General features: G+C 43.2%; 1 protein-coding gene across 1 annotated transcript in view; it reads left to right on the top strand.

Moving 5' to 3' along the window:
* Nucleotides 1-22,097, top strand: part of LOC122411699 (mucin-17-like) — a 43,588-nt gene extending 21,491 nt beyond the window's left edge. The window contains exons 3-16 of the mRNA XM_043420705.1: nt 1,694-3,700; nt 4,112-4,150; nt 4,489-4,692; nt 6,783-8,120; nt 8,221-8,370; nt 10,082-13,240; nt 14,912-15,121; nt 15,305-15,388; nt 15,698-15,898; nt 16,314-16,778; nt 16,930-17,004; nt 18,476-19,780; nt 20,026-20,069; nt 20,156-22,097. Of these exons, the coding sequence (XP_043276640.1) occupies nt 1,694-3,700; nt 4,112-4,150; nt 4,489-4,692; nt 6,783-8,120; nt 8,221-8,370; nt 10,082-13,240; nt 14,912-15,121; nt 15,305-15,388; nt 15,698-15,898; nt 16,314-16,778; nt 16,930-17,004; nt 18,476-19,780; nt 20,026-20,069; nt 20,156-20,159 (9,285 nt within the window). The 3' untranslated portion in view covers nt 20,160-22,097. The remainder of the gene's footprint in view (nt 1-1,693; nt 3,701-4,111; nt 4,151-4,488; nt 4,693-6,782; nt 8,121-8,220; nt 8,371-10,081; nt 13,241-14,911; nt 15,122-15,304; nt 15,389-15,697; nt 15,899-16,313; nt 16,779-16,929; nt 17,005-18,475; nt 19,781-20,025; nt 20,070-20,155) is intronic.
* The last annotated feature ends 5,699 nt before the right edge of the window (nt 22,098-27,796 follow it).

The following is a 27,796-nucleotide window of genomic DNA, read 5'->3' as shown; positions in this document are numbered from 1 at the left end:
TACTGATAAGTGGAAATGTATTGTAAATCACAAATTTTGACTGTCAGCATAGTAAATTCTATGATAAATACACGAATATAGACGGAATACGTGTGACATTTTACCATACATATCGTTTTTTTTTCAGGGTTGCCCGAGCATACTCTACAATATAAACATTTGAAATGAGTGAAAAATTTTTTTACTATGCTTATAGAGAAAAACGCTCTTAAGTCTTTTGAATATTGGTCTTTTTATTATAGTGGATAGAAAAATTGCCATAACTGCTCTTCGAATTAATGCTGCAACCCAGTTATATACTGTCCCCGAGATACTATATTCTTAGTACTTTCCTTAGAATTTTCGGCCTCGTTTTCTCCGTGCACTTTAAATATTTCCGTGCCTCCATCGAGTCGTATTCGAGTATCAAAAGCATTAGAATATTTTATAATCTGAAACCACAAAATTTCTATACGAGTCGACGATCTACAGCCGAAAGCCGTCACTCAAACGAGCAACGAAAGAGCGTCGAGTCATATCCACCGAAGCGTACCGGGCATCAAACGATGTCTTCACTGAACGAAAATTTCTTAAGAAAACAAAGAGAAAAATTTCCCATCGAACGTGTCGATACACGGAATAATTTTCCTCTCATTCCGCCTAATTAAACCGCAATTTATCACACGACGAATCTTCAGGTTTGCACTTAAAGTGCAATGTTTACTCTGCATTAACGATCCGTGTAGTTTCGCAGCGACTGACGCGAACAACAATAAAAATGTAAAGTGAACCTTGTACTCGATTTCCCATTGCGCAATGGTCTGCGTTCGCGCTACACGGCGCTTTGTTGTTCTCGCTTACTAAATGTTTATTGTCTGTATTTAATATTCACTCATAATGGACAACAGAGAGTCAAGTGTACGCGTACAATACACTTTTGAGTTCGGTCAGCCGGATCTTGATCGCCGAATGACGAAAGGACAAACCACTGACGAGAGAGAGAGAGAGAGAGAGCTCCGAGCAAACGGAATAAGAAAGACGTCGTTGATTAATCTTCATGACGAATTATTTAAGCTAGAAAAAATATGGTCACGGCGCATCTATGAAGTGCGTTGTGTCATGTTTATGCAAATTTTATTCTCGTACGTTTATTTCTGGAGCAGAAGGACGATTTGTTTTAGTTATGCGCAGACGAACTTAGCTCCGTCCACTTTCTTCATATCGGATTCAAATCTTAGTTCAAGTCAGCTCGTGCTCCCGGAGACGTTCTCTTATTTTTATTTCAATTCGATCGCCCTGACCGAGGATTTTGATTGAAAGCGCTGTCTTTTAAGGTAGTTCGGTTGAATAACACACGGGAAAAAAATCCAACCGGTTTGCACAACTAAAATTATTTAATTTCAATACGCATTGACATACAACAAACGCGAGAGACCCGGATAACCTTGCGGGAGGATAAAAAAAGCCTGCGGGTAATTGGATCGCCGTCCACCGCAAAGCTGTTCCTTGCCAGCTCTGTCTACCGTGAGAAGGACGCGGAGAAAGGATTGTCGCATTTGTGGACACTGAGAAGGAAAATAATTAGATGAAATGTAACGATTGCGGAGCGTCGGTCGACTCAGTTTTGTTGATTTCTCGCGATTTTGCGATTTGCGTATGGATTTACCGGTGAAAGGAGTTCGAGCTGATTTCCTTATTTTATCGTCCTTTGCAGGTGGAAGGTCACGAGGCGAGGACGCCATCGAGAAATCGCGGAGGGTCCCGTTTCAATTCGAAGGTTAGCGAAGGGCTCGAGACGAGCACCGCGTCGTTCTCTTCGTCGAGCCCACGCTCACTCGGCCGGACACGTAATGCCAGAAGAGGAAGTTTGTCCAGAAACGAGGGCACTCCAAACCACGAAACAAGCGAAACCAGCACCTCCAGAAGTTCTCGCCTCGATCATGATATCAAATTATCAGCTGGCAACGCTCGAAAATCCACTCAGTCCCCTTCACCTTCTTCGAGTTCCGACAGGAGGCGATTATCAGCGAACTCCAGAAAAAATCCGTCCACGAGCCCGCGAAGCGACGTGAACGTTGATGCTGCGGCTGAAGAGAAAAGAGCAGGAAAGACCGAGACTGAAAGTGGTACGAACGGCCATAAGGACGTTAAAATCGAACCACGAAGAGCTTCGTTGTTTCGAACCAGAAATGCCTCTTCGAGAAAAGATGCCATTGAACCGACGATTGCCTCGAACAGCGAAGATTTGAGCAATCGTAAGATCGATCTCACCGGGCCCTCCGTGTTTTCCGGAACAACGGAAATCCCAAGGTCGAGAACAGGCCGAAAGATACAAACGACCCTTTCTTCCAGGGATCTTCGCAGCGGATTACCAACTTCCGGCAGGTTTGCCACGTTGAAAGAAAGCCCTCGGAAGCATGCCACGAAGGATGAGCCACTGTCATCCTTGCCCAGTCATTCCACCACATTTCAAAGACGTTCAGATGATTCTCCAACGAAAAAAGACATCGTCTCCGCCGCATCGGAAAGTGTCAGTTTCGACATTCCACTGGAGAAGGAATTTAAACCAGAAAAATTAGACTCGCCCTCATCGAAAGTGAACTCTTTGGACCGAGGTCGCAGGAGCAGGGTTCGATCTCGTTCCGACGACGACAAATTTTCGGAGGCCACAACACCAACATCCAAATCTGCGGGGAGAGGGTCGTCGCGGTTTTCCGAGCTCGAGCAAGCGGACAACGTTCCCGAGAAGAAAACCGAATCCCGCAAAGAGCTCCAGCGCTCCAGGGCTTCCGAGACAAAGTTACGAAACCCTGAGAAAAAGGACGCCAGAAAACGTGGGAGAAGTCGAGAATCGAATTCGAGCAGGTCTCAAGCAGTCTTGGGACGAGCCGAGAGCGAAGGCCGCAAGTCCCCAACTGCAGGCAGCCCCGAGGGGCGGAGTAGAGTCCGTGTAGCCAAGAAACCGGCTCCTCTCGACAAAACGACGGAACCGGAGAAGCGAGCAAGATCCAGAGGAAAAGTGACGTCGAGTGAGACGTCGGGGAATCCCGCAACGACGACGAGGAACCAGGAAGAGCCGAGCGTGCTCGCGACTGCCGAAACTACGATATCCTCCAGCCGCGTGACTTCTTCATTGCCTGCAAGTTCCACCACTCCGAGGCCTTCGAGACATCGAGAAAAAACCGACACCACGACCGCGGCACAGAGTAGAACTCGCGGAAGAGCGTCCGCGGCTTCTACAACGCTCAGCCCGCCTCAGAAGGAGGATTTTTTCAATCACGGCCTCGGCTTCCGCGGCAGAAAAATTGCCACCGAAGCTCCCCAAGCTACGTCTGCGCCAGGTCCTCAAAACAGCACTTCCAGCACGCCATCACCTCTCCGAGGAAACCCGGGCTGGACTCTAAAACGAAGACCCGCGTACTTCGATGACGATCTGGCGACAACGTCAACGGTCCCGGTGACCAGTACGACAGCTCAAAGTCCACCGACTGCCATCAGCAATGAAATCCCTACGTCGAACGACGTGGCCAAATCAATGGCTTCGAGCGCAATCGAAGCCACGACCAAATCCCAGGGGTTCAGACGGCCCGGCAATGCCTCCGGAAAGGGTTCCAGGGGCTCGAAGACCTTCCCGAAGACATCCGAAGGCAAGAAGTCTCACGGGGAACTCGAAGAAAGCGATAATTATCCTGCAGACTTCAAAGCACGTCTCGCGCAGTTGGTACGTAAACGATCTTCGGACCCTCGATTTTTTCCACGTTTCGTGCCCTTGCTCAACTCTCGAGTGTTTTTTTTACTTTTCAAACTCAAATCTTACGATTTTGTACTCTTCAGAAACTCAGTAAACGCTGGATAAAAACTTTGTTGCGTTACCAACAAAATTATTGAATTCTCGGTGCAGCTGGAGTTGCAATCGAATGTACTTTCGAGTCTGCTCTCGAGAAGATACACCGCGAAAGAAACTCGAGCAGCTCCACTACATCTCAAGAAAATAATTGAAGCTTTCGTGCTAGAACAGCGGATTGCGTGGCTCGTTTGAAGTACCATTAGGAAAACTGATATTTTTAAATTAAATATTATAGTTGCATAATTAGCGAGGTGATAATAGGCTTTTCAAATAATTTGTTCGCAGAAAAATACGAACTCCAAAGAGGCGACTGTACGACCAGGGGTGAGTAATTTTCTCTCTTCTTTCCCTTCTCAAAGCATGTGATCCAAGAAAGTTACTATTTGCCTCTGTGACTATACAATTTTCTTCTTCACCAGCTCTATTTCTTATGATCTAACACTTCCTTACACTGACACAAACATTCGTCTGTTTAATATTTCATACTCGAGTGTTTGTTCCAAAAAAACTCTGGAAATACTAAAAGTATTTTTTGCGCTTCGGGTGTTAGCGTTAAAATGCTGAGAAATTTATTCCCTGCGAATGTTTGACGTTATAATTCCATGATTAATCGTAACTAAAGTGTGCTTAAAAAAAAACGATGAATTGCGACGTGCATATAGGAATATTCGGATAAATATACGACTCGGCAAACGCGTTCGACGTCCGTATCTTCGGAGTTCAAAATCCTCGATGAGAACGTCGAGGAGTCAACCTCGGAGCGTCCTTTTACAGAGGTTACTTCCGCTATTTCCGTATCTACTACAAATCTTCCGGGCCCACCCATCAACGAAACGACGAACTCCTGGATCACTACGATCGAACCGGTGAAATAGTGTTTCTATTTTTTTGCTTGAAACTTCGTGGCCTGGAATTTACACATGTGACTCGAGCCAGGTCAGCTTTTCGAACGTCATTGATCACCAATCGAGACTGGCCGATGACGTTTCGCTTGGTTTTTTGCACTTGGCGTTCACAGTTGCCGATGACTTTTATCATCGAATGATAAATACCTGGAAATACAAAGGAAGTTTGAAGAAACGAAAAAATATTTGTTCTTGAGGCTCATTATAATTTTCTTAGACCAAAGATATCAGTTTTTATGAAAATTTAAATCTCGCTCCATGTGCAGTCTTAAATTTCGAAAAACATGAGAATTTTGGAAAATTTATTTCCAGACTCCGAGCCAGTGACTTCTACTTCTGTCGATTCTTCAATTTGACGTTTCTTTTTTCCTCCATAATGATCGTATTTTGTTTAAAACTTTGAACGCCAAAGATGTTGAAATTTCGAAAATTTTGGATAATCGACGTATCTGACGATACGGTTATTGCCTCGTTGGCCGACATTCGGAGGGAGGCCCACGCATCATACCTGCACACCTTGCATTCGAAATGCGAGTCTTTTGTTCGGAGCGAATGGTTTTTATTGCAACTTGGGGGAATGGAAAATTCCAGGCTGTTTGTAATCGGGCGTGGTCTCTTAATTCTGCATTTTTGATGGTCGCCGCGCGATTGCTCTTATTTTGGTTCCTTTATACGTTTTTTTCGGGCATTCATCCTTGGAGAAAGTAACCGGATCGGTTGCCGGTGGAGGCGGGCGAGGTAAACGCGTTTCGGCTCGACCGTGCGAGAGTAGATAGCTCATTGGATCTCAGCACCGTCCAAAAGGAAAGGAATAACGTTGCGCAATTCACCATTTTGGCACGTGAGCCGTGTTCCACATCGAAAAGAAAAGAAAACGAATGACATTGCCAACAACAATCGGGTCACTAATGGCTCCACTTTTATAAAATCTATTTCTCCCTCTCTCTGCTCAGAATTCTTCGTTTTCACTCAACTGCACAAATCATTTTTCAGAAAAACATTCAGTGGATTCAGCAAATTAAGCCGACGTTGATCAACTCCGATTTTTTTCTCTTCATAAACATTGCACTTCAAAAAATGCATTTAAGCGATATTCGTGAATAATTACCCGAGTTGATCCAACTGTGCTTCGAAAGTAAAATTTGGGATTCGGCTTTTTTTTTTTTTCGTAACCTGGTTTTTCTACTTTTATTTTCGGTTGACAAGTTTTATTGGGTAGAAAATATTTGATTAACCCATTGGAATAACGGACAAGTCCACCGTCAATGAAGAATTTTCTCCGGAAATCGTTTTCAGTTTCTAACCGATGCAATGAGCACATGGTTCGGGAAGCTAATGCGACCATTCGTCGTCTGGATCGTCTCGATATTTCGTACCTCGTCCGTTCCCGTAGATCTCGTCTATCCGTTGTACAAATGAGCGATAAAGATTTTTCCCGGGCTCCGAGGTCCGAGGTAGAAATGCTGATAATTGGCACATTGCGGTGAGCCGTTGTAACACGTTCATCGAACTCACCCCTGTCATAAATTCATCGCACGTTATTCACGAGGGACGGGAGGGGACGTTGTCTGGCGCGCGAGTGATTTTGCCAAGTGAAAGATACGACGATGCTACACGCTGGACAGTCTTTCCGGGAGCAGGCGAAAGAGAGAGCGAGGGCACGTCGCTGCTTCGCTGAGGCTTTCAATGAAAAAAATCAAACTTAACAAAAACTCTCCAGCTAAACAGAGCACGTCTCGTATATATTCATAAACGTAACAAGTTTCAAGACAATGTACAATAATATAACTCGCGAAGTGCATGCAGCATGACCAACGACAATAAAATCCAACTTGCGAATGCTTATGGAAATGATATTTGTACTTTCGGGTAAATCTTTAACTTCATTTCTCGTGTGCAACTAACCCAAAACTTTACCGCCTAAAAAAAGGAAAATTGCAAGCGAAGTCTATGGAAAAGAACTAAAATGAGGCTTTTTATGATGTTGATGTTAATGCGATACGTGAAGCGACCGCAAGACCGTGAAAAATTAGAGCGAAGACCGGTTTCAGGAACACTCGAAGAAGACCATCGATCCCCAATACCTTGCGAAATCGAGACAGAAGCTGGAAAGTGCTACGAAACTCGTAGTTAAACATGAATCGAGGAACGATCATAGTGCCTCGTCGGTTTCCAATGCTAAGAAACCCGATACCACGGGAAGATCGCCGGGCGTGACAACAGCCGCGAAAATCATCGAGGAGAAAAAGACTTCAACGAAAGTGTCGAAAAGATTGAAGTCGGTAGAGATATCGAAAGACGCGAAAGACGAGAGGAAGCTCGGCAGGGTGAACAAGCCTCGGAAACTCGAGGACAAGGAGGAAACGACGAAGTTCAGTGAAAACGAGGGCGACAACGATCTGATCGAAACGACGACAACCCCTCGCTCAACTCTTCGTTCAGATACGAAAAAAGAAGAGGCCCCGACGACGAAGACTCCAGCGACAAGAGTTCCGATCCTGTCCCGTCGAGCGAAGGAGCTTCCCCGAGAGAATATTTCCACGACAACGAGAAGGCCGAGAGCCTGGATCTCGGCCCACACAGACAAAAACTTTCAGGAGCCTCCTCGAGCGAAAAGCACCGAAGAATCGTCGACGAGACGTCCCGTGAGTTCTTCGACGACGACGAAGAAATCGCGGGCTTGGAATTCCGCGTACATCGACAGGAATTGGCAAGAGCCGACACGAAAACCGGCAGCGGGAGCTTCCACAAGAAAAGCGCCGACTAGACCACCAGCTTCGGAGTCTTCGGTGAGCGCATCATCGACAACTGAGAAATCCTCGACGAACGATTCATCCGGTAATCGTTACACGAGAAAAAAGTCTGGCGGGTTCAAGCAATTCGAAGCGGCGCCTGGGCTCGGTACGACCGAAAAGTCCGTGCAGCCGGTTAGACGCCGCGAGTTTCGTCCTAGAACCGCAACCTACCGACGACACTCGGAATCACCAAAAGTGGTGATAGTGAATGCAGTACCAGCCGAGAAGTCATCCTCGATTGGCAGCGTAGCGATCACGCCGAAAGCGCCGTTGAAATTCCATTCGATAGTGAGGGAATCGGCCCCGAGTTCGCCTCAGAGTCCGGCAAGGCAGGAACCGACACTCAATGTCCAAATCTCGAACGAGACTCAGCCGGCGAACGCGAGTAGCGTGGCATCCGGTATCGTAGGAAGCAGCAACGGCGACAGTGGCCAATCGGGCAGTAACATATTCAGCCCAACGAGAACAACGTTTCTTTTGAACAGTAACGCAACTTTCCTCGAACAGCTTAGGAGCACGGTAGCGCCTCTTCTTGGTGCCCTGGGCAATAGAACTCCCATTTTCGCTGGAGCCTACAGAGACGTCCAAAATTCGGTAAGTCGAAGTGAAGAGGATCGGTAAAAAAAGCTTCGACCGTTTTCAATCCTCAATATTATATTTCCTCAATTTTTTCATGAATTTTCATCGGCATTAGGATTCAGAAAAACGGATCACACCGAGCGGTTCACCGCCGCGGTTTAGCGCTCGTTACAAAGGTGCTGAGTTGTTTGTAAGAAAGCCAAACGTCCTTGAACCAGCTGGACCTTTTCTCACAAGCTCGACCACACCGTTCACGCCAACTGAAGTAAGATACTTATCATATCATTTTTTTCTTTGCCACCTGTAATATAGGCTCAGAGTGCTGGAATTGTGAAAAAAATAATGGTTCGTACTCGTTTTTCTACTGTAAATATTCACCTGTACATTGCTAATTGTTTCACGATTGTCAGCGGGTCCAATCACCAAACGAACAAGTCAGGATCGAGGTCCTTGTAAATAACAGCAGTACTTTTGAGGCTTCGGGCCAGTTCAATTCTAATTGCACGTTTTTATCGTAGATTGTAGCAACGAAATTCATAATTATAATACTACTCGAGTATAACAACAACAGCAACAATAATAATGGCAATAATCATAATAATTTTAATAATAATGAAATACTGATAAAGATCTACGGCCTTGGGGGTAGAGTCCAGGAACAAAATCGCAGGTCTGAATATACATTTTATGATTGCATCGAAGGTACTCACGATCACCAGATTGCCTGATGAAGATACCGAAATAATATCAGAGCCCCTTCTGTTCGGTCGAACGAGAGTCATTTGGACCGATGATTCTGCCAGGCCTGATAACGCCACCGGAACTTTCGCTGTCCTCGGCACGAACGATCTTCGTTGATGTATCAATTCTTCTCCCCCCTCCGCCCCTTTACTTCCAGGCCTTTTTTCCATGGCTACCAAGCTTTTCACTCCTCTCCATATGGTTCGTTTCAGAAATTGGAATAAACATATTTTCCTAGCAATGTAGGCTTATTCTTACCTCGCCTGTGATAAGAATTCATTGTAAAGCGATCAGCCTCACTCGGAGAAATTTTTCTGACGTCACGCTCCTCGTAATCCGCTGATATTTAACTCTCATTTCTCGTTGGGAGCAAGGCTTTTGTATCAAAGGTTACACGCACGGAGCAGTGAAAGTATAACGTTTTATGAGACACTCGAGTGACTCTGGCCGTCATAATATCGTTTGCGGATCGGGTCCGGAGGCTTATACGATCTGCATATATCGCCGGTATACCTGTTCACGTGCGTTCGCATTTTTAGGGACTTTGGTATCTGGGACAGTGTGGGTGGATGTGGGAGTACAGGTACAGAACTGATGGGAAGAGGGGGGACGAATGATGCATACGGTGAATTTTGTTCGACAAGAAAAATTGCACAAATTGAGCGTCATGGTACCGAAAATCTGATGGCTTTGCTGGCTCACACGTTTTTTACAAGTCCTCGCCCTCGTACAGATTCGAAAGCCAAAAGACAATTGGTTCCACCGAATAAGTTAGAGATTTTTGGTTTTCCTGTGTTGTGACTCGAAGCGTGACATTGGTTTGTCGAATCGACTGTGAATTGGCGGGGGTAGATCGGTCAACTGCATGAAAAATATCGAAAGTAGCCGAGCAGGTTTCTGTCGCAGTGAGCATGTGGAAACGTAACTGCCTCATGCAAAAACTCCTACTTGTACCAGTGCCGGCTTACCAACTCCCTGTCACGACAGGGTTCCCCTACCTGCCGCTAGATGGAGCGAGCTTACTCTATTCCCAACCGCTCAGCCACATTCTCAATTCGCACCTGTGAATCAGCCATGGCGATTCGCGTTCGTTGATCGTTCGTAACCGAGGATCAAGCAGGGTTTGAAAGAACTTGAGCCTCGCAGCAAGTTCGAAACGATTCGACACACACACACGTGCACAATCGTGAATAAAAAGTTGTACAGCACCCCGCACCGTTTCTTTATGCTTGCAGAATTCAGGCTCGGCACCACCTATCTCGATCGAGAGCCCCGGCGAACCTAACGTGCTAACCTTCTACCATGCCCTGGAAACGGCCAGCATAAGTAATGAACTTGACCAGACTGACGGACAACAACAACCATTTGGCAGAATATCCCAGGTAGCCCAGACCCAAAACGCAACAGCCATTGACTCCGTCGACACGACTAACGCTAACAATGACACTGCCACTACAACAACTCCACCTAGCCCTCCGTCAACCAATGAGACAAACTTAGAATCAGTAACAATGGATGATAGCTCCGTTATAACGATAGAGACCACCCAAAACTCAGACCCTCTTACTGTTGGAGACACTGCGACCCAAGGCCCGGAAACCACTGCGGCTGTACCCGAAACCACTGTTCTTACCTCCACCGAAGCGCCTACTGTTAATCCGGAGGAGCTCACAAGTATGACTTTTGCTCCTGACAGTGAAAATGATCTCTTGAGTACCGATGCAACCTCGACCTCAGAGCCACCCCTAGCGACGACCTTAGAGTCTACCGAAGCCCCGATACCAACTGTCCCGTCAACCGAAATTCCCGTTATGTCAGAAATTCCAGTCACGGTAGCTCCGACAACTTACACAACTGGGGAAACAACGGTCATTGCAGAATCTAATACTGAAAGCATTACGATTTCTCAAGATACAACAAATTCGTCATTTCTTGGTCGGATAGTTTATTCGGAAGATGTCGAAAATGTGACCGTTTCTGACGACGAGTCAACGACACCAACGCCGGTGGCCGAAATTGATTTGGAATCTGGAATGAGCACAAGAAATATGCCCGATACAACTACACCCCCTGATGTCACCTCTTTAAATGTCACGATGGGCTCTCAGTCGAGTTCAGAAGTGCCGAATCTTGGACGAATAGTTTATTCCGAAGACGTTGAAAATGCCACGGTTCTTTCGAAATCTGTAGACGAAACCACGACAGTATTTTCGACAACCGAGCCCAGTGCAGATTCCATTACAAGTACTGTTAATGCGATCGATTCCACTACATTCACTGACGTCACTAATTCAAATCCAGACACGGAGACGGTATTCCCGTCAAGCACAGAAGCACCAACTACGACAATGATCACTGCGATAGCGAGCACAACTCCTGAGGCCCAAGAAACGACGACCGTCCTTGAAATTAGCACCCCCGAAGCTTCGAACATCAGTGGGACCGAATCTAATCTTGAAATCTCCGTGGAAACGGAAACCGCAGTGCCTGAAACTACGACCATTGTGATGATGACCGAAACGATTACGATCGCTGAGCAAACTTCACCCGAGCCTACCGACCTGCCATCGACGCTGCCCACTTCCTCGGAAAGTCCAATGGAAGAAACGACAATGCTCGTCTCAACGAGTGCAGACGTCACCAGTAACGTGGGGTCTCTAGAAATCGTGGCACAGTTAACAGATTCGAATGCAACAGAAATCACTACAACTGCGTCCGATGAATCTGGAACAACGGAAACGTCAACGTTCATTACCACTTATGAGGGTAGCGTGAATAATGGCACTAATTCTGAAAGCCCAGTCGAGAACGGTGATTCTCTCATGCGTGATCGAACCATCGTAGATATGATAGGCGCTCAATTAGCTAACACGACAGATACTTCAAGGCCATTTGGCAACAGTTTGCTGTCGCGTATGATGTTAAGGCTCATGAATATACTATCCGATTCAACCGACCAAACGGATTCCGCCCTTAATAGCATTGCTCAGGGTCCTGAGGGAGCGAGCACCCGCAGTACTCCGACTGCGAATACCACTGAATCAACAAGCCCTCCTAGCGTAGACGAGGTACCCCAACTTTTAGGTGGTTTCCTTGATAACACAGACAATAAAAATGATACGAACGATGTCGCTTTGACTCGAGGTAGCGGAAGCGAAAGCATTGAAAATAGCAGCATCACAGAAATCGAGTCGAGCCAGCCCGCAACGACGACACCGATGGTTATAAAACAAACAACGTTGAGTTCCGAAGTAACAAGTACACAAGTAACAACGCTGACAATTATACCAACAACACAAATGCGTTCGAATGCTTTGGAAGAAACGACACTAACACCATCGAGTACAACAAATGGCTCGACGAACCCAACTCCCCAAGAAGGTTTAACGTCGAGCCCGGCCGGCGATGTTACTAACGTCACAACTAATCAGCCCTCGGAGACAACACTAACCACAGAAAGCACCGTAGAACAGTTGGACTCTAAAGTAGAAAATGATCCGAGCCAGTCGAGTCTAATGGCTGTCGGAGACTTAGAAAATATGACAGTAACAACCGGCGATCCCGGAGTAACCACTAACAACATTCCAGAAACGTCAACAACAATGTCTCAAACAAACCCGAGCCTCACGAACGAAATTCCTAATTCGCTTGCCGGTTTCCAGGACACAACAACAGCAACCGCCCAAAGGACGGCAGGTGACAACGAGCAAGCGAACACATTGCCTACCCAAACAAGCACTCCCCAGACATCCACCACTCCCAACCCTCCCTCAACAACTACCGAATTTTCCACGACTACCGAAACAACCACCGTTCTTCCAATGACGACAGTCCCCGAAGTCATTAGCCGCGACGACGGGGCGACGACAAACGCACCATCCCAACCAGAGACAATGCCGACGCCAGCTACCACTGCTGTTCCGTTGGAAACGACTGTTCAGACAACTTCTGAACCCGTTACCGAGACGACCAGCACGAGCCCAACCGGACCCATAACGAGTTCGGAAAATCCAATGACGAGCACCCAATCGAGCACGGAGACCCCTCAAACCAGCACGACCACGACGCCTGCCAATGGTACAAGCACCGCGATGAGTCCTTCCACGACGAGTGCGAATCCGAGTGCGTCGACGACGCCCCCGAGTGTCGCGACCACCCCGTACCTCGGTCGGTTCGGCACCTCCAGAATGACCCCGGCCCCTCGTTTCAGCGTGAGTTCTTCGACGAAAACACCGCTCCGGGACTACCTGGTCTACGGCATATTCCCCAATAAGACGATCGTCCGGAAACGCCCCGAGGACAATCTCATCGACGCTCGAAACGTGGACAGCCCCTACGTCATTTTTGGCATATTTCCGGATGGCAAACTCGTCCGGAAGTTTCCAAATGGAACGGTAATACCGGATCCACCATCGAATCCCGTAGAGGTCGTGTTCTCGCTTAGCACTACCACGAGCACAACTAACCGGCCCAGACCCGTGTTCATTGATAACCAACAGAATAATAACCAGGCCTACTATTATAACCAGAATGCCGCTCTTTATAATAACCGTCCATCATCGATATTTGCCAATCTCGGAATCCAGCCCGGAGGCTTACCCGGCCAAGTCGATCTCGGACTTACCGGTAATTCGATAGGTCCCATCGGAGATGCTCCCAATTCCGTCGCTAGTCAATCTTCCACCACGACAATGGTATTTCTACGCCTGTCTTATTTATTACTCAGTTCGTGACCTCGAGTATCCAAAATATTTGACCATTCAATTTTGTTATCTTCTATCTGTTCAATTTTGCATCTGACTTAACGCTTGCATCTCAAATTAAGGTATTCCTTTCGCGAACCCGAATATTCTACAAATAACTGATTTTTAATTACGGCAAGGTGAAAGTTCATGCGAATAGATTGGCGAAATTTCAGCTCAGGTTATCGAACATTTAATAAAGAACTAAAACTTGAAAAATCGTAAAATTTATACGGGAGCTTATGGACATTTCATCATCACCACATTTATATTCAATAATTCGTATATTAAACAATTCTAAATTCCTGATACAAACTTTCTCACGGATTGTAACAATTATCTTTTGTATTCAGGGAAATGAGACTATGATTTTAAAGATCGAACAAAATTTATTCACTTATTTAGTTATTTGTATCGTTGACAATAGTTGTAAATTGAAAGAAAACTCATCTTTTTATTTTCGCTTCGAATAGTCCCTTTCCGTTTCATCGGACCTACTCGTTCGATCGTTCGATCACAACTGATTAAATTCAACTATCTATCTTGACTCACCAAAACTTGGAGAGGGGGAATCGAGTCGTGAAAAAATATTTTACTCGTATTATATTTGTTGAAATTTCAAGGCAGAACTCGAGATTCAATTTCTCGTTGCAGGATAGAAATAAATGTAAGGAATCCATAGTGATGATAAAAATAAAGGCTTACAGAATGCTTAAAAGAGATATTAACAATAAAAGTTGGAAAAATGGCACAATCGGAAGCTTTTCCTGTATAATCGCGACTTCTCAGAGGTTAGGAATCAGTCCAAATTTCGAGTGTCCCAATTGGCGCCATCAGAAAATCCGCTCATGTGAGAGGAATACCTTAATTGTTTCTCGTAACTCTTTGTACGTTTCTCCGTTCCGAGTCGCGGATTGCCAAACGTTTGCCTTGTGTTTTGTGTTAACCATTTTAAATCGTTTGTGTTTATCAAGTAATAATCGTTAATCGTGCTCAAATACGCAGGTCTAACGAATCGTTATAAGTGCGTGTGCTCGAAATAGAATTTCAATATTTATTCTTACAGCGTGAAAATATCGAAACATGATGTTGCTCGACTGTACATAGATTTTATTGTAAATTGTACAAATACAGCACAACAGCACATTATTATTATAATTGCACTTGGCACCAATTCGTTGTAGAATATTTTGACAGTTGGAACATGTAGCGATGGAGCAGCACGTAGTCATTTTTCGATATATTTATCGACCTCGTAGCGTTATCCGTTTAGGAGAAATGGCACGAGCTTTCGTATTGATCGAAGGGTTGGTCGATGTTTAGAATGATTTCTTGCTCAACGGAGGATCGTCGAATGCGAAATCGTCAAGTTTCGGAGGATTAACGACAACGCCACCGGTAGGACCACCAGCAATCGTAACACCATCGGATGTCAATCCTCAGGGTGGTCGTATTATTCAGGAAAGAGAGAAGGACGAGGCGAGCAGAAGCCGAGAGGCCGGAGGTCAACGTAGCACCGTGTACATTGGACAGGTATAGCAGAGAGAAAGAGGCGAACGCCAGAGGAGGTTCGGCGGACGACTCGATCGGTTAAATAAAATGGGGGAGGAGGGAGGTCAGGCTCATGGCGTGATTTACGATCGAGTTGAGACTCGCCGATCGCGTTGTACCGCGAGGACCTTAACGGCCAATGTTGAATCCTCTTTGATGTTTCAGGAGAAGTTCATCAACTACTGGAGCGGTGGCAACACGGCGAACAATAATTCGAGGCTCGTTAGCGTCAAAATCAACTCGGTGGCCGTGAGTAGCTATTATAATAAGTATTCATATATATAGACGTGGCTAAATGGATGCAAAGAGGAGTATAAAAGCTCTTGAATTCCGCGCGCCACGAGTGGACGGTGATCAAGTGTTTTCGAAAATTTATTGTCGTTGTAATCGCTCCTGCTGGGTGTTTTATTCCTGCCCACTTTAATAGCTGTAGACAAAAGTGATTTTACCTCGAAGTCGTGGTGACACAGTTTAAATGAGCGTACCTTTTTTCCTCTTAAGGCTATTCGAAATTTTTATACTTTCTCGTTTTTCATTGTACTTTTATATTACTTGAAGAGCTCGTTAAACGAAGGCGCAGCATCCAACGCCGCTTCTCGACAACAAACGTCCTTCGACATCCTGCCCAGTAGTCAAACCGATGGCGGTCAAGTTACTGCTCCACCAGGCTTCCCGTGGAAGGATCCACTCGATCAAATCTTTGGTATCACCACCGAATCACCGGTCATCACAGCTTCTGTAGCTTCTAACACGCTATTGGTAATCCGAACACTTTACTCCTCAGTTTTGACTTATTATAAATTTAGTTTTGTTATTCAATTGAAAACCATACCCACCGACGATTATCTGTGCAACGACTCGTGCAACTGTCATTTTTTTAACATCTTTTTGATGGTCAATATTTGAAAATGTTAAAAGAGAATTGGAAAAGTTCGTTTTATTCGGTTTAACGTCATGCTTTTCTCAATTTAATTGAAACTTTCTCGTGGATAGTTTTTCAATTTAAAAAACGTCATTCCTCGTCTGAATTGCCACATTATATATATTCGAAGGATACTGTGTATACACCTACGGTACCTTCCGAGCTCGTAGCCTGTGTTCGATTTTCGAATGTAGATATTTATCGAAGAACTGGTGCCTCGTTGCGCGGGGTGCACATAATTATGTTACACAGGAGGACTCGAATCCCTCGAGATCCCCGATTATGTCAGCTCCCATAAATCCCCTCGTGGAGGTCTTCAGTGGCTCGTCGGTTACATCGGGATCCAGGCTCTCGGACACTTCAAGTACCTCAACCCAGAGTCCCGATCGAACCAGCACAACGCTGACCCTGACAACCGCGCCAACTACCACGACCATTGCAACATCTACGACCACTACAACGACGACGACAACGACTACGACGACGACAACGACTCCAGTTCCCACTACGACAACTCAGGCTCCTACAACGACAAGCACGACGACAACGACACAAGCTCCTACCTCAAGAACAACAACCCTGGCTCCAGTGACGACGGCTTCAACAACAATTTCAACTCCGACGACTATCGATAGTGCCATTACCAGGGTGACGAACGAACCGGGTCAAACACCCTTTGGGACAACTTTCGATGACTTGGCTTTCTTAAATTCTTTGGTAATTCGCTTTTTTATCTACGTTTTTTACGGTTGTTCGATCAGAAGGTGAACTTTCATTCACAGCAGCGAATTTAAAATTTGAGGATTAAGATAAAAGACACGCATGAGGAATCGAGTGATGGAACGATTTAATGTTTTTTCTATTGCAGTTGCAACAACCTAACCCGAGAAGCAGCTCGACTCCGAAAACTCTTACAGAAGTGGAAGAATTACTGGCGAACAAGGCAAGTTCCAATCGCTCGTTAGTGTTTTATCGATACAGTGATCCGGCAAACTTTGTGACAGGCCCTTCGAGCTAAGCGAAGCTCGTTTTCAGTATTAGTATGGAAAAAATTCACAATACATTTGTGAAATTTCATCGCGAAAGTATTTGGTGTTTTGCAAATATTTGGTGCTTTGCAATTTGACTCGTGGTCTGACGAAAGATCCCAGGAAAGATTTAAAAATTCACTAATTCATTTGTGGGTGTCGCGAAAGCTCATTTAAGAACGTACCAGCTTTGTCGAGTGCGATTTTTATCGGAAATTCTGATGAAAATTGATTTAATGAACTTGTGACAGTTTTTCATTCGCATACGTTCTTACTATTTTTCACTAATTTGATAAATTGTTGAAAAATCCTATTTCATTCCATAAATGTGTGCATTCATTAAAAGGTTTCGCAAAACAAATACGTGAAAAATTCCATGGATAAAGGTGTGCAATTGGCGAGCATTTTATAACGATCATTTTCATTTCATTCCTCTTCCATAACAGTAATAATTTTTAACAAATTTTCGAAATATTTGGACTGATGAAAGGGAAATTTGATTTCGAAAATTGGTAAATCTCTGCGGCACGAATGATTCACAATCCTTGCTGAGATATCAGACGATTGTTCCTTCGTCGAGCCTACACGGTTTCAAATTCTTCGACTTGAATAGCCTAGCGGTATGACTTTCAAACGCAGTTTTTGCGTGGGCTACCCGTCATCGATAATTTATAATCGTGTTTATCGTAGCCCACACCCTAGGCGAGAACGCAATAGTGGAACGCTGGTTAAAAAAAACGAAAAAACAAACTGAACAAACCAAATGAACGTCGTTCGTTCCTCCTAAGAGCGTTCACTAGCAATCGTAACGAGGTCACAATCGGCTCGACCTCTCGCAATCACTCTGTCACGCTTTATTCTTACGGGGTCAACACTTTTTGCGCCCCATCGATTTCGTCCTTTTTCTCACACTAACAATCGATCGCATACGTTAGGATTAATATGTCTGATGCTTGAATACGAGTGGGAATGAATAAAAAAGTTGAGTTCAGTCCATTATCTTTTCGACAGCTACTCTGCTCGTATCTCTTCTGATACGACTAAATGAGGGTGAAATAATTCGGAAATATTTGTAGTGTCAGACTCACGAACGGTCTTGAATATCACCAATTTCTTCAATTAAATATCAGCATTAGTAGAGTCGTTGGATCACGATTGCCAGAAGAGTGAGCATAAAAAAGACGTGCAGAAAGGGAGAAAAAAAATTTCTTCCATAAATGTACTTGTCTTGAGTCGTTGCCGAAGTATTTGATCGAAAAAATGTTTTTTGAAGATTAAATAGCAAAGCGTCAAGTGAAAAAAGTCTCTGGGCAAGTGCCTTTCCGAAATCTACCTTAAAAACTACGGTGGTTTTAGAATTGAAGTTCTAAAAGATTTGGTTTACAGATTCTCAGCCTCGCCCTTGGGAAGCCAGGTCCAACGCGATCACCGAAAGCCATACAATCAGCGAATGCGTCGCCCAACTCGATAAGCTCGTACACGACGCCGGGCCCTTCGTCGCAGCCGATAATAATCGACCTGCTGCAACCGAGCCAGAGACCCATATTCAGAGGTACCGAACAAGTCACTTGGCGTCCATTTACGACAAGTGCATCAGCACCGATAACAACGACGACGACGACATCGCCACCGCGAACGTTGCCAACGGTGACGACAACCACGACGACGACGGTCAGGTCGACAACGATTGCGCAACCCATTGAAACAACCTCGAGCATTCCAACGACGCCAAAAACGGTCACTACGACTCGAGCACCAGTCGTTATAACCGCGAAACCGATTGCCACCTCGCGGCCTCGGATAACAACGACAACGCAAGCTCCTTTCGGATTTGGAGCAAATATTTTGAAGGCGTTATTCGGAGGGAATCCTTTCGCTCCCCCGACGACGCAGAGGCCGGTGCAGGTAACTCAGAGACCGATCCAAACAACGAGGAAACCGATTGAAACTACGCTGGCAGCGATCACAACGAGTGCACCAGAAAAATTACGCGAGGTTCATGTGACGCCGCGTCAAGTCGAAACCCTCAAGACCCAATCAAACACTCCAAACTTCTTGAGCTTAGACCCGAAACCAGCTGGTTCAACGTCTTTACCGAAAACACCAGATTTCACGAATGAGAATGACGCTAAATTTCTAGCTGCCCTCTTACAAGCCGTGGATCAAACGAACACGCCAAAAAGCAGCACCACCTCAGCTCCAAAGTCACAGAATCTCTCGGACGATGACGAAGCCTTCCTCAGGGCCATACTCAATGGTCAAGCCAGTGTCAAGCCATCGATGCCTTCCTCACATTCAGCAGCCAGTGACGCTGCTTTTCTCGCAGCCCTTTTGAAAGCCCAAGGCATTGAACCTTCGACCCCAGCCAACAGGCTACGAGAACAACTTCAAATGGGTCAACGAGTCTCGCCACCAACTAAAGCAGCTCCAACGAATCCACCGAGAACCGTTCCATCTACCGCGAGAAAGCCCTCCCCCGTCAGAACAAACGTCGTTCAAACCACTTGGTCCCCCAGCTCGACTTATCCACCTCCGCTGTTCTCTAACTTCCCCGGTTTAGGCTCCGCATCTCAGGGATCCAGGGCTCAAAGCAACACTGAGGAGGCGGATGGCAGTGTTCGTAGTCAAGTCGTCAATGCAGCGATTGGCGCGACGAGAGCATTCAGTCAGTTCCTTGGTGCTGCTATCACGGTAAAAATTTATTCTTCACCCTCCAAAGTAACATTTCGTTCAGAGACCTTAACGCCATTCAGAAACCACGAAAGTATTTGTAACATCGAAAGTATTATTCGATCAATCATCAACGATTTCAATTCCAACAAATCAGCAGTATTTTTCACCATTATTTTTCTCTTTGATCCCTAATTTATGAGCGTAGAAAAAACTTTTTGTAGCCTGATAATAATCGAAACGTTTGTTTGGTTCTTCGAGTACAGGGTGCAGCCCAGCAATTGCAGTCATTCGTGAGGAATAGCACAAGGTATGGTTGGTTAGGTTAAAACGACGAATGTAGATGAAAATAATTAGAATGATTCACGAGCTTTTGGTCGGTCTTGTTTTCCGTAGTTAAATAGATACTACCTGGACAGTGTGATGTATCAGCATTCGAGCATCTTGGGGAATACCACTTTGCACTGCACTTTCTTCCTCCTGTCTTTTTTTCTTCGCACGACCCTCCCGGTATCATCAATATGTATATATCACACGATGGCACATCTCGAACGATTTATCCACCCATGATAAATTTGTATTGTATAGTAGTAGTCTCTAGTTTCGTCCCCTTGCTGCTCTCTTTTTTCACACTTAACATCCCTGTGAACGCATCGAATAATTATTTTTTCAGACAGACTCGACGCAACTTGACAAATGAATGTTAATGCGTTTAAAAGTTTGCTTCAGTTTGAAATATTCAAAAAAACTTGACAAAGAATGAGGTGAACGATCCCATCATTCTATATGCTCTGATTTCTGATGGTCTAGCCCATTTCCCATTTTATCTTCCACTCGCTATAACCTCATTTATTTGCTTTCCTGCTTAGACCAGAACTTTTTAGCGCGGTTTTTATCATTTCGTTGTCCATGACGTCAGTAATTTTGGAATCTGCGTATAGAAATTAAAATGCAACGGGATTTAGAGACTTTACGTTTTAATAATTGTAAGTAAAGTTGACCTCAACGTATCTCCTAAATATTAGTGTTCCTTTCACATAATCGTGCTGTAAACATTTGTATAAAGTATTATTTCTTGTACAATACCCCCAAATCGGATAATGAGTTTAATTTTTTTCTGTTTTCAATTTTATTTATTTAAACGTCAAATAAGATTCTTTCGATGAATTATTGTAAAGCTATTATTTGAACTCCTGCCTCGAACGACGTGTTGATTGGGTCGCGTGCACTTTTAAAAGTGCTTGAAGATCTGCAGGTTTCCGTTCGTTGCAATATTACATTTTCACAGTATTTTTAGCAGTTTTAATCTCCCAGTAATACGATAATTTTTTTCATATTTTCCTGAGCTCAGACCATTAGTTTTCGAGTCCCCCGACGTTTTTCAATTAAAATTGGCGAAGAGCTGCGTGCACGTAGTTTGTACTATCTGATTCCCAGCTAATTTGCAGTTGCTTCAAAAGTTTAGCTGAAACTGCATTTCAAGACAATCGTGAACCGTGTCGAGTATTAATTCAAAAAATCTCGATGTCCTGAATGTCGAAGGTGCTTATCCATTTGTCCCTCACTTTGGTAAATGTTGTTTCTACAAATAACTACATTTTGTATCCTTTTTATTTATCAAGCCTCGAATAATTTCGAGGAGAAAAAGTTGTACGACGCTTTGCAAACGTTTCTAGGGTAAGTCGAAGGGTCAGTGTTTATTTTTCGCGCACGTGTTATTTCGTCCATTCGTGTGGACTCGAGCGACGTACTCGTGAGACATTTGCAACGTAATTTGTAATTAATTTTATTAGTTTGGAGGATGCTGGCTCCATTGTGATCGACGATCACGTATAGGCTGATGTTTTCTGAATTTCCATTCCCAACAATGTTCCGCTGATCGTAATTCGTTCGCGGTTTAAATGTTTGACACATTGGACAAAAAGACCTCTGAAGGACCAACTATTCGTATTTTTTTTTGCATGATAAACTTCTTGTGTATAAATCGTACATGCTCTCAATGAGAATTCTCTAATGATATCGAGCTTGTGAAAATCAAATTTTTTTCACCACATCGACCGAGTTTCCAGTTTCGAATTTCTTTTTTTTACAGTTTTTTTTTTCATTATGCATTTTGATGCACAAAAATAAAAGAATTTCGAGGAGTCTCGAAGTCTCTCGGTGTGGCTGGAAAATTTGATTTTTACCGTCTCAGAGTGATATTTAACTAAATCCTTTTTTTTTGTATAGTAAAGCTTGTGTATACAATAATATATTATGGATATGTAATACTATTATATGGATTTTTATCCCGTCGTAGAGTGTTGTGTTTTGTACAATAAAATATGATTATTAAGTACATGGTAAAAGTGGGTATTTCCTGTCCTCCCTATTGTAAATGATTTTTCTTCGAAAAATTTCGCTTCGGCGTTAACGCACATTTTCTCGGGAGAAACAAAGACATTGTTTGCAATTTTTTCATTATCCTATAAATAATATTAAAATAATGTAACTCTTGCTGAATATTTTCAATAATTTTTGAATAACGATATGTATTCATATGTAAAAAAAGAAAGATCAATAAACCAGAAAAACTATCATACGACTATTAAGGTAGTTCATGCTCGAAACGATTTTCTTAAGAGAGTCTTGAAATTTACACAGAGCTTAAATGGGTAGTCGACTCAAACGCATATATCAAATTTTAAAGGGTTTGTATTATTACTAAAGATTGAACGAAATTGGTAATTTCTTCTTGGCTTGGCCCATTCCTGTTATAGCCTTCAAGTCTTAAAATGGCTTGTAATCTCCTTCGCCAAAATATAAGTTGAAAAAATTGAATTACAATTTCGAATTGATGACATTATAATTGACGAATATGACATTAATTTAAAGTGACATGTTTAATTAGAAAGTTAAAATCGATCCAATTTGAACACCCATAAAATACGATTCTTCGGCATGATCTACCTTAACCAAATTTCTGTAAGGAAGAGATTCCAAAAAGAATTGAATCTCCAGGCTCCATTAATTTTTCGTTTAATAAAGAAAAGCAATAATCGAAGAACATTTGATAAAAATCGATATGAATTATAAAGTAAAATTTGATATATCGAGATTTTCACAAAAGTTATTTTAAGATAATCCATTCGATGAACAATATCGTGTGAAAAAGATCTTCAATCGGTTACTCCGAAGTCTCGACTCGTCGTACGTAATAAATACTGCAAAGTCGTCTGAGCTATGCATGGCAGAATGTATTAAACGTACAGCAATTCTCGGCATGAAAATAGTACTTTTTGTTGAGAATAGTCATCGACAAGAAAATCGCGAAAAAGGGTAGGACCTTCGCGTTCCCATGGTTGGGTCAATACGATCTTCTGCGCAGAACGTCGTTTTCTCTTTCTCTCTTTGTCCCTCATTTACGGGGGATCAATTGAATGAGAGAATGAGAGAGTAGGATGAAGATGAAGAGGAAGAAGAAGATGGCGGCAAAGCGGCTTGACCCGCTTGGACGTTTGCAGAGGTGAAAAATGCGATAAATAACGAGAAATCCACTGACAATGGGGAAGAAATGTGCGCGTGTCCCGAGCCGTGTTCGTATATCGCCGCGGCACATGCCATTCGCGCGCCGGTAATTTAAATAAATTAACCAAGACGCCACGGAGGCTTAAGGGACTTATTGTGGCCATATATATATTTGAAAATCACGGCGAGGGGAAAAGAGAGATCACACGGAGAATAGCGCGACAGAAATAAGCAAAAAAACAAAAGTAAACGAAGCTACTGGTGTTTTGCTAGCAGAAGAAAACGACAACCTTCACCAGAGGATCAGAGCAAAAAGGAGAAAACGACAGGAGAAGAAGCACGTTACGAAACGTGACTGTATTGGAACACCCACGCGTTACTGGACGCTCGCATAGTCCTTCCTCGGCTTCCATCGGACCCGCTCCGTGTACCAGGATCATTTTTTTCCGACGAGAATAATTACGGCTAATGGCAGTAATCGTGAATGTCCGCTGTTCCTGCTCACATGCTAACTTCGAACCGCCAATCCCCGCATGGCATATTTCGCATAGGACAAACCGAATTTGTGTCTGAGCGATTCGAGGAGACCCATCGATCCGGCGAGGACCCCTCGTGGGCAAAACTTGAAGCTTTTTCCATGCTTTTTTTTTTCAGAGAAACTCCAAAGTCCAAAATCGTAAAATAATACTGAAGTATTATTTTACGTATGGCATCCGCAAATCGAGCTTGGGAACTCGATTTTCTGGGGGAAAAACAAATTCAAACTTTTCGGACGTTCCATGGAAAATAGGAAGCTTTTCTGATATAAATTTGAGAGCGCAATGAAAAAATGCTTGAATTTTTAAAAGTACGAATCTTGGAGCAAATTGTCCCGCTAAAATGCATCCTACAATTATTGAGTGATGAAAGGAACGATTGAAAACTGGGACGAAGAATCGAAATAATAACAAGGGGGCGAGTAAAAAATTAGAAAAAGTAAGCAGATCGTCATGAACCGATGAATTTGAGCTCGCAACTGCATTCATTAAAAGTAATGCTGCACTCATTCTCGGTCTTCGGTGCAGCCTCCAAATAGATCATCGAGATGAAAAAAGCTATGAAGAGCATTATGAAGCAAGTCAGAGCTGTACAATCTCTGAAATAACGGGCTCTTAGAAGCAGCCTAGCACGTCGATGTTTAATTTATTGACGGAATTCTTAAGTAGATAGCAGCAAGATACTACTATCGTGTTCCACCGTGCGATCTCTCTCTCGGCCGTCGTGAAGCGCTAACTTTTCGCTATACTCTACTTTCTTATTCTCATCGTTCCCCTGCGGCCGAACGAACAAAGATACGATCAAGAATCGCGCGGGAGGACCACTCGGCTCGCTCTCTATCTTCCTCTAAATCTTTGTCTCCCTCGGTCACTCTGTCTCGCTCGTAACGAGATAGAATTGAGACGTTCGTTACGTCGCCCGAGTCAGTAGTACGAAGCCACGAAATGCAGTCGAGAATGAAATCTCAATATTCGCATTAGAATTCAACGGCTTCGAGTTATTCGGAAAAAAAAAAGAAAAACATTTTCTAGGCTGAATTCCAGCGGCTGGAGTCTATTTCGCGCCGTCGATCTAGCGTTAAGCACTCTTCGTCTTTGAGTACCTCGTTGCAGGTTGAATTCACCTATAAATATCCATGAGGCTTCATCGATTCAGGTAATCGTAAATGGTTTCTTGAATCACTGAAAAAACACTCGTTTCATTCGATAGTACGAAAATCATTGCACGCTATGATGCATCGGGAAATCCGATGCTGCACACGGCTCTAGTCCCATCCAGAATTGCGGCGCAGGGGGATCACAACGCGAATTGATGTCGATCGAGAATTATTTATTTTCTTCTCGGTGAAGACCAGCAAGGTTCGAGATAAAATTGACGTCTGGTTGGCTTTAACTCGGGCTATAAAAAGATTTATGCTTGAAGAATTTTCTAATGAAGAAACCAAGAATGGACATTTCGACGAATCTCAATGAAAATATAGTGAAATTTATGAAAATCACTCGACCAGACTGTATCCAATCCAACGGCGTAACACAGCAAATACGAAAAGCTCAAATTACCAATTTGTCAGAGATTTTTTCATTAAGGTAGTTCATGCACGAAACGATTCTCTTAAGAAAGTCTTGAAATTTACTCAGAGTTTAAATGGATAGTCGACTGACACGCATATCGAATTTTAATGGCTTCGTCTTATTGGTTATTGAGATAAACGTGTTCAAATATGAAAAAAATAAACAGGGTATGGGACTATGCGTAAAAAATCGTTTAACTTTCCATATAACGAATGAACGCTTCTCACGAAGTTTACGAAAAAGTACACAATAACAATGAAGTAAATAATGAAGGTTTGAGAAAAAATTCGAGGCGATTGTCTTACTAGTAATAAAGATATATTACATTAAAAATTGAACGAAATTGGTGATGAGCACTCGTGTAACCTCCCGTTTGCTTATTTCGGCATTTTGTTTCTTCTTGGCTTGGTCCATTTCTGTCATAGCCTTCTGTCTTTTTATTAACACTTTTTTCTTGATCCTCTTTGTGTTTCCTCTTTGCGATCTCTAATGCGATTTTTTACATAAAAAACTCTAGCATTTTCGCCAGGGACGAATGAAATTTCGGGTTCAATCAGTGATGGATTTCCGATTAATTACTGGCTTGTAATTTTATTCGCCAAAAGATAAGTTGAAAAAATTTATTTACAATTTCGAATAAATAACTCTGACATTAATTTAGAATGAAAATATATCTTTAATTAGGGAGTAAAAATCGATTCAATTTAGATACTGATAAAATATGATCCTTCGAGCATGATCTACCTTAAATTATCGAGATTCAACAAAATTTTTTCAAACTCATCCTGATACTCACTTACCATGGCATTGTTTTATGGCATATTAACATTTATAACTTCGAAAATTGAAATAAATTTTCACTGCTATTATTATTTACTACAAACTCGCTTACGTTCGGATACATCGGATTATTTATACTGCGCAGTTTCCCATAGCTACCCGAAGTCTTGAGACATGATTCCCAACAAATGCTGAAAGAAAGAGATGGAAGAACGGAGGCTGTGTGCATTCTCTCGTCGCAGACAGCGATGTCGCAATTGAAACAATGCTGCAGAAATTACGCTCCGATCCCGACGAACACAGGAAAGAGACTCTCCAGCGAATCGTAAGTTTCTAGGGTCTCAAAAATTTTCGCGAAGTGGAATATCAACAAGAAAAAAATAAAATTCAAAAGATCCTTAACAAACTTTCCATTGATACTCATCAGAAGATCTAAGAAATGTGATTAAACAATCGATGGTAACAATTATAATATTAAGGAGGTCGCCCCGTGTGTGGGAGCTGAATATTTTGGGGTTTTAGATTTTTTTGCGGCGAGGAAAAAAACATAGACTTTTGGAATTTGAAGGGTTTATTTATTGGTATTTCAACTCTATGATAGAATTTTTTAACTCCGATTATCTCGAGTAAATTCGGTGTAAAACTACTCCACAGGAACCCATATGTTTCTCCATGGTCTCCACGACTCCGGGGGCTTGGTTGATCTGAGATGAAAAAACCAAAGAGCGTTTTGGTTTGTAAAGCAGTGGCTGTCGCCTGAACTAAAACCATACAGAAATATTAAAAATTGAAGGACTATTGCACTTTGAAACATAAGATTTCAATTTTAAAAAATGTTTCAAAGCCCAAAATCCTTCAATTATCGAGTTGAAATACCGATAAATAAACCCTTCAAATTTTGAAAGTCTGTTTTTTTTCTCGCAGTAAAAAATTTGACACTCGAACTCTGCACGCATGAGCCCAGGATCATGTGTGCTTTAGCCCGTTTATGACTTTATTCTCTCAATTTCTTCATTCTTGACCCGTTCGTGTTGACGCGTTACTGTAACAACAGGTTTTTTCGATGCATCTGTATTTAATCGTTGTATACAGGGTGAGGCTTCAGCTGAATCAGTGCCTCGTACATCCTCGCACTCGGAGACCCATACAAGACTGTGCCAAGTTCGAACTCCTAACTGTATATCTGTTTACGAGACAAACCTCCTTAATGTTGATTCGAGTGGCCGAAAATCATTGGATTTCCTCAGGACGACGATCGGAATTAACAACGAAATGAAAACGACGTGAAAAATTGATGGTTTCATCAAATTTTCTGTCGTCACACAATACTATGAAATTTAAACTGAAAATATTTTTATCCGGAATTTGTGTGGTTCGATATACTGATAGGATGGCAACGACTATCATTCCACCCAGTATATTTTCCACGCAACCGGCTCACATGCTTCGTGTGGTTTCATTTATTTGTTTTCCGAGATTATTGCTCGCGTAGAGTGGGTTTTCATACTTATGTCTCTTTTTAAATGACTGGTATAAATAATAAAGAAGCTTCCTTCGTACGAATGCGATTGTAAGGGCCGTTACGACTCTACTTTAAATTTGCACATAATATTAAAACGACCATGGGAGGTAGATCAAATTA

This window comes from Venturia canescens, chromosome 1 (assembly GCF_019457755.1).
Source record: "Venturia canescens isolate UGA chromosome 1, ASM1945775v1, whole genome shotgun sequence".
In the NCBI taxonomy this organism is placed as follows: Eukaryota; Metazoa; Arthropoda; class Insecta; order Hymenoptera; family Ichneumonidae; genus Venturia; species Venturia canescens.
This window is presented reverse-complemented; position numbering and strand designations above follow the sequence as displayed.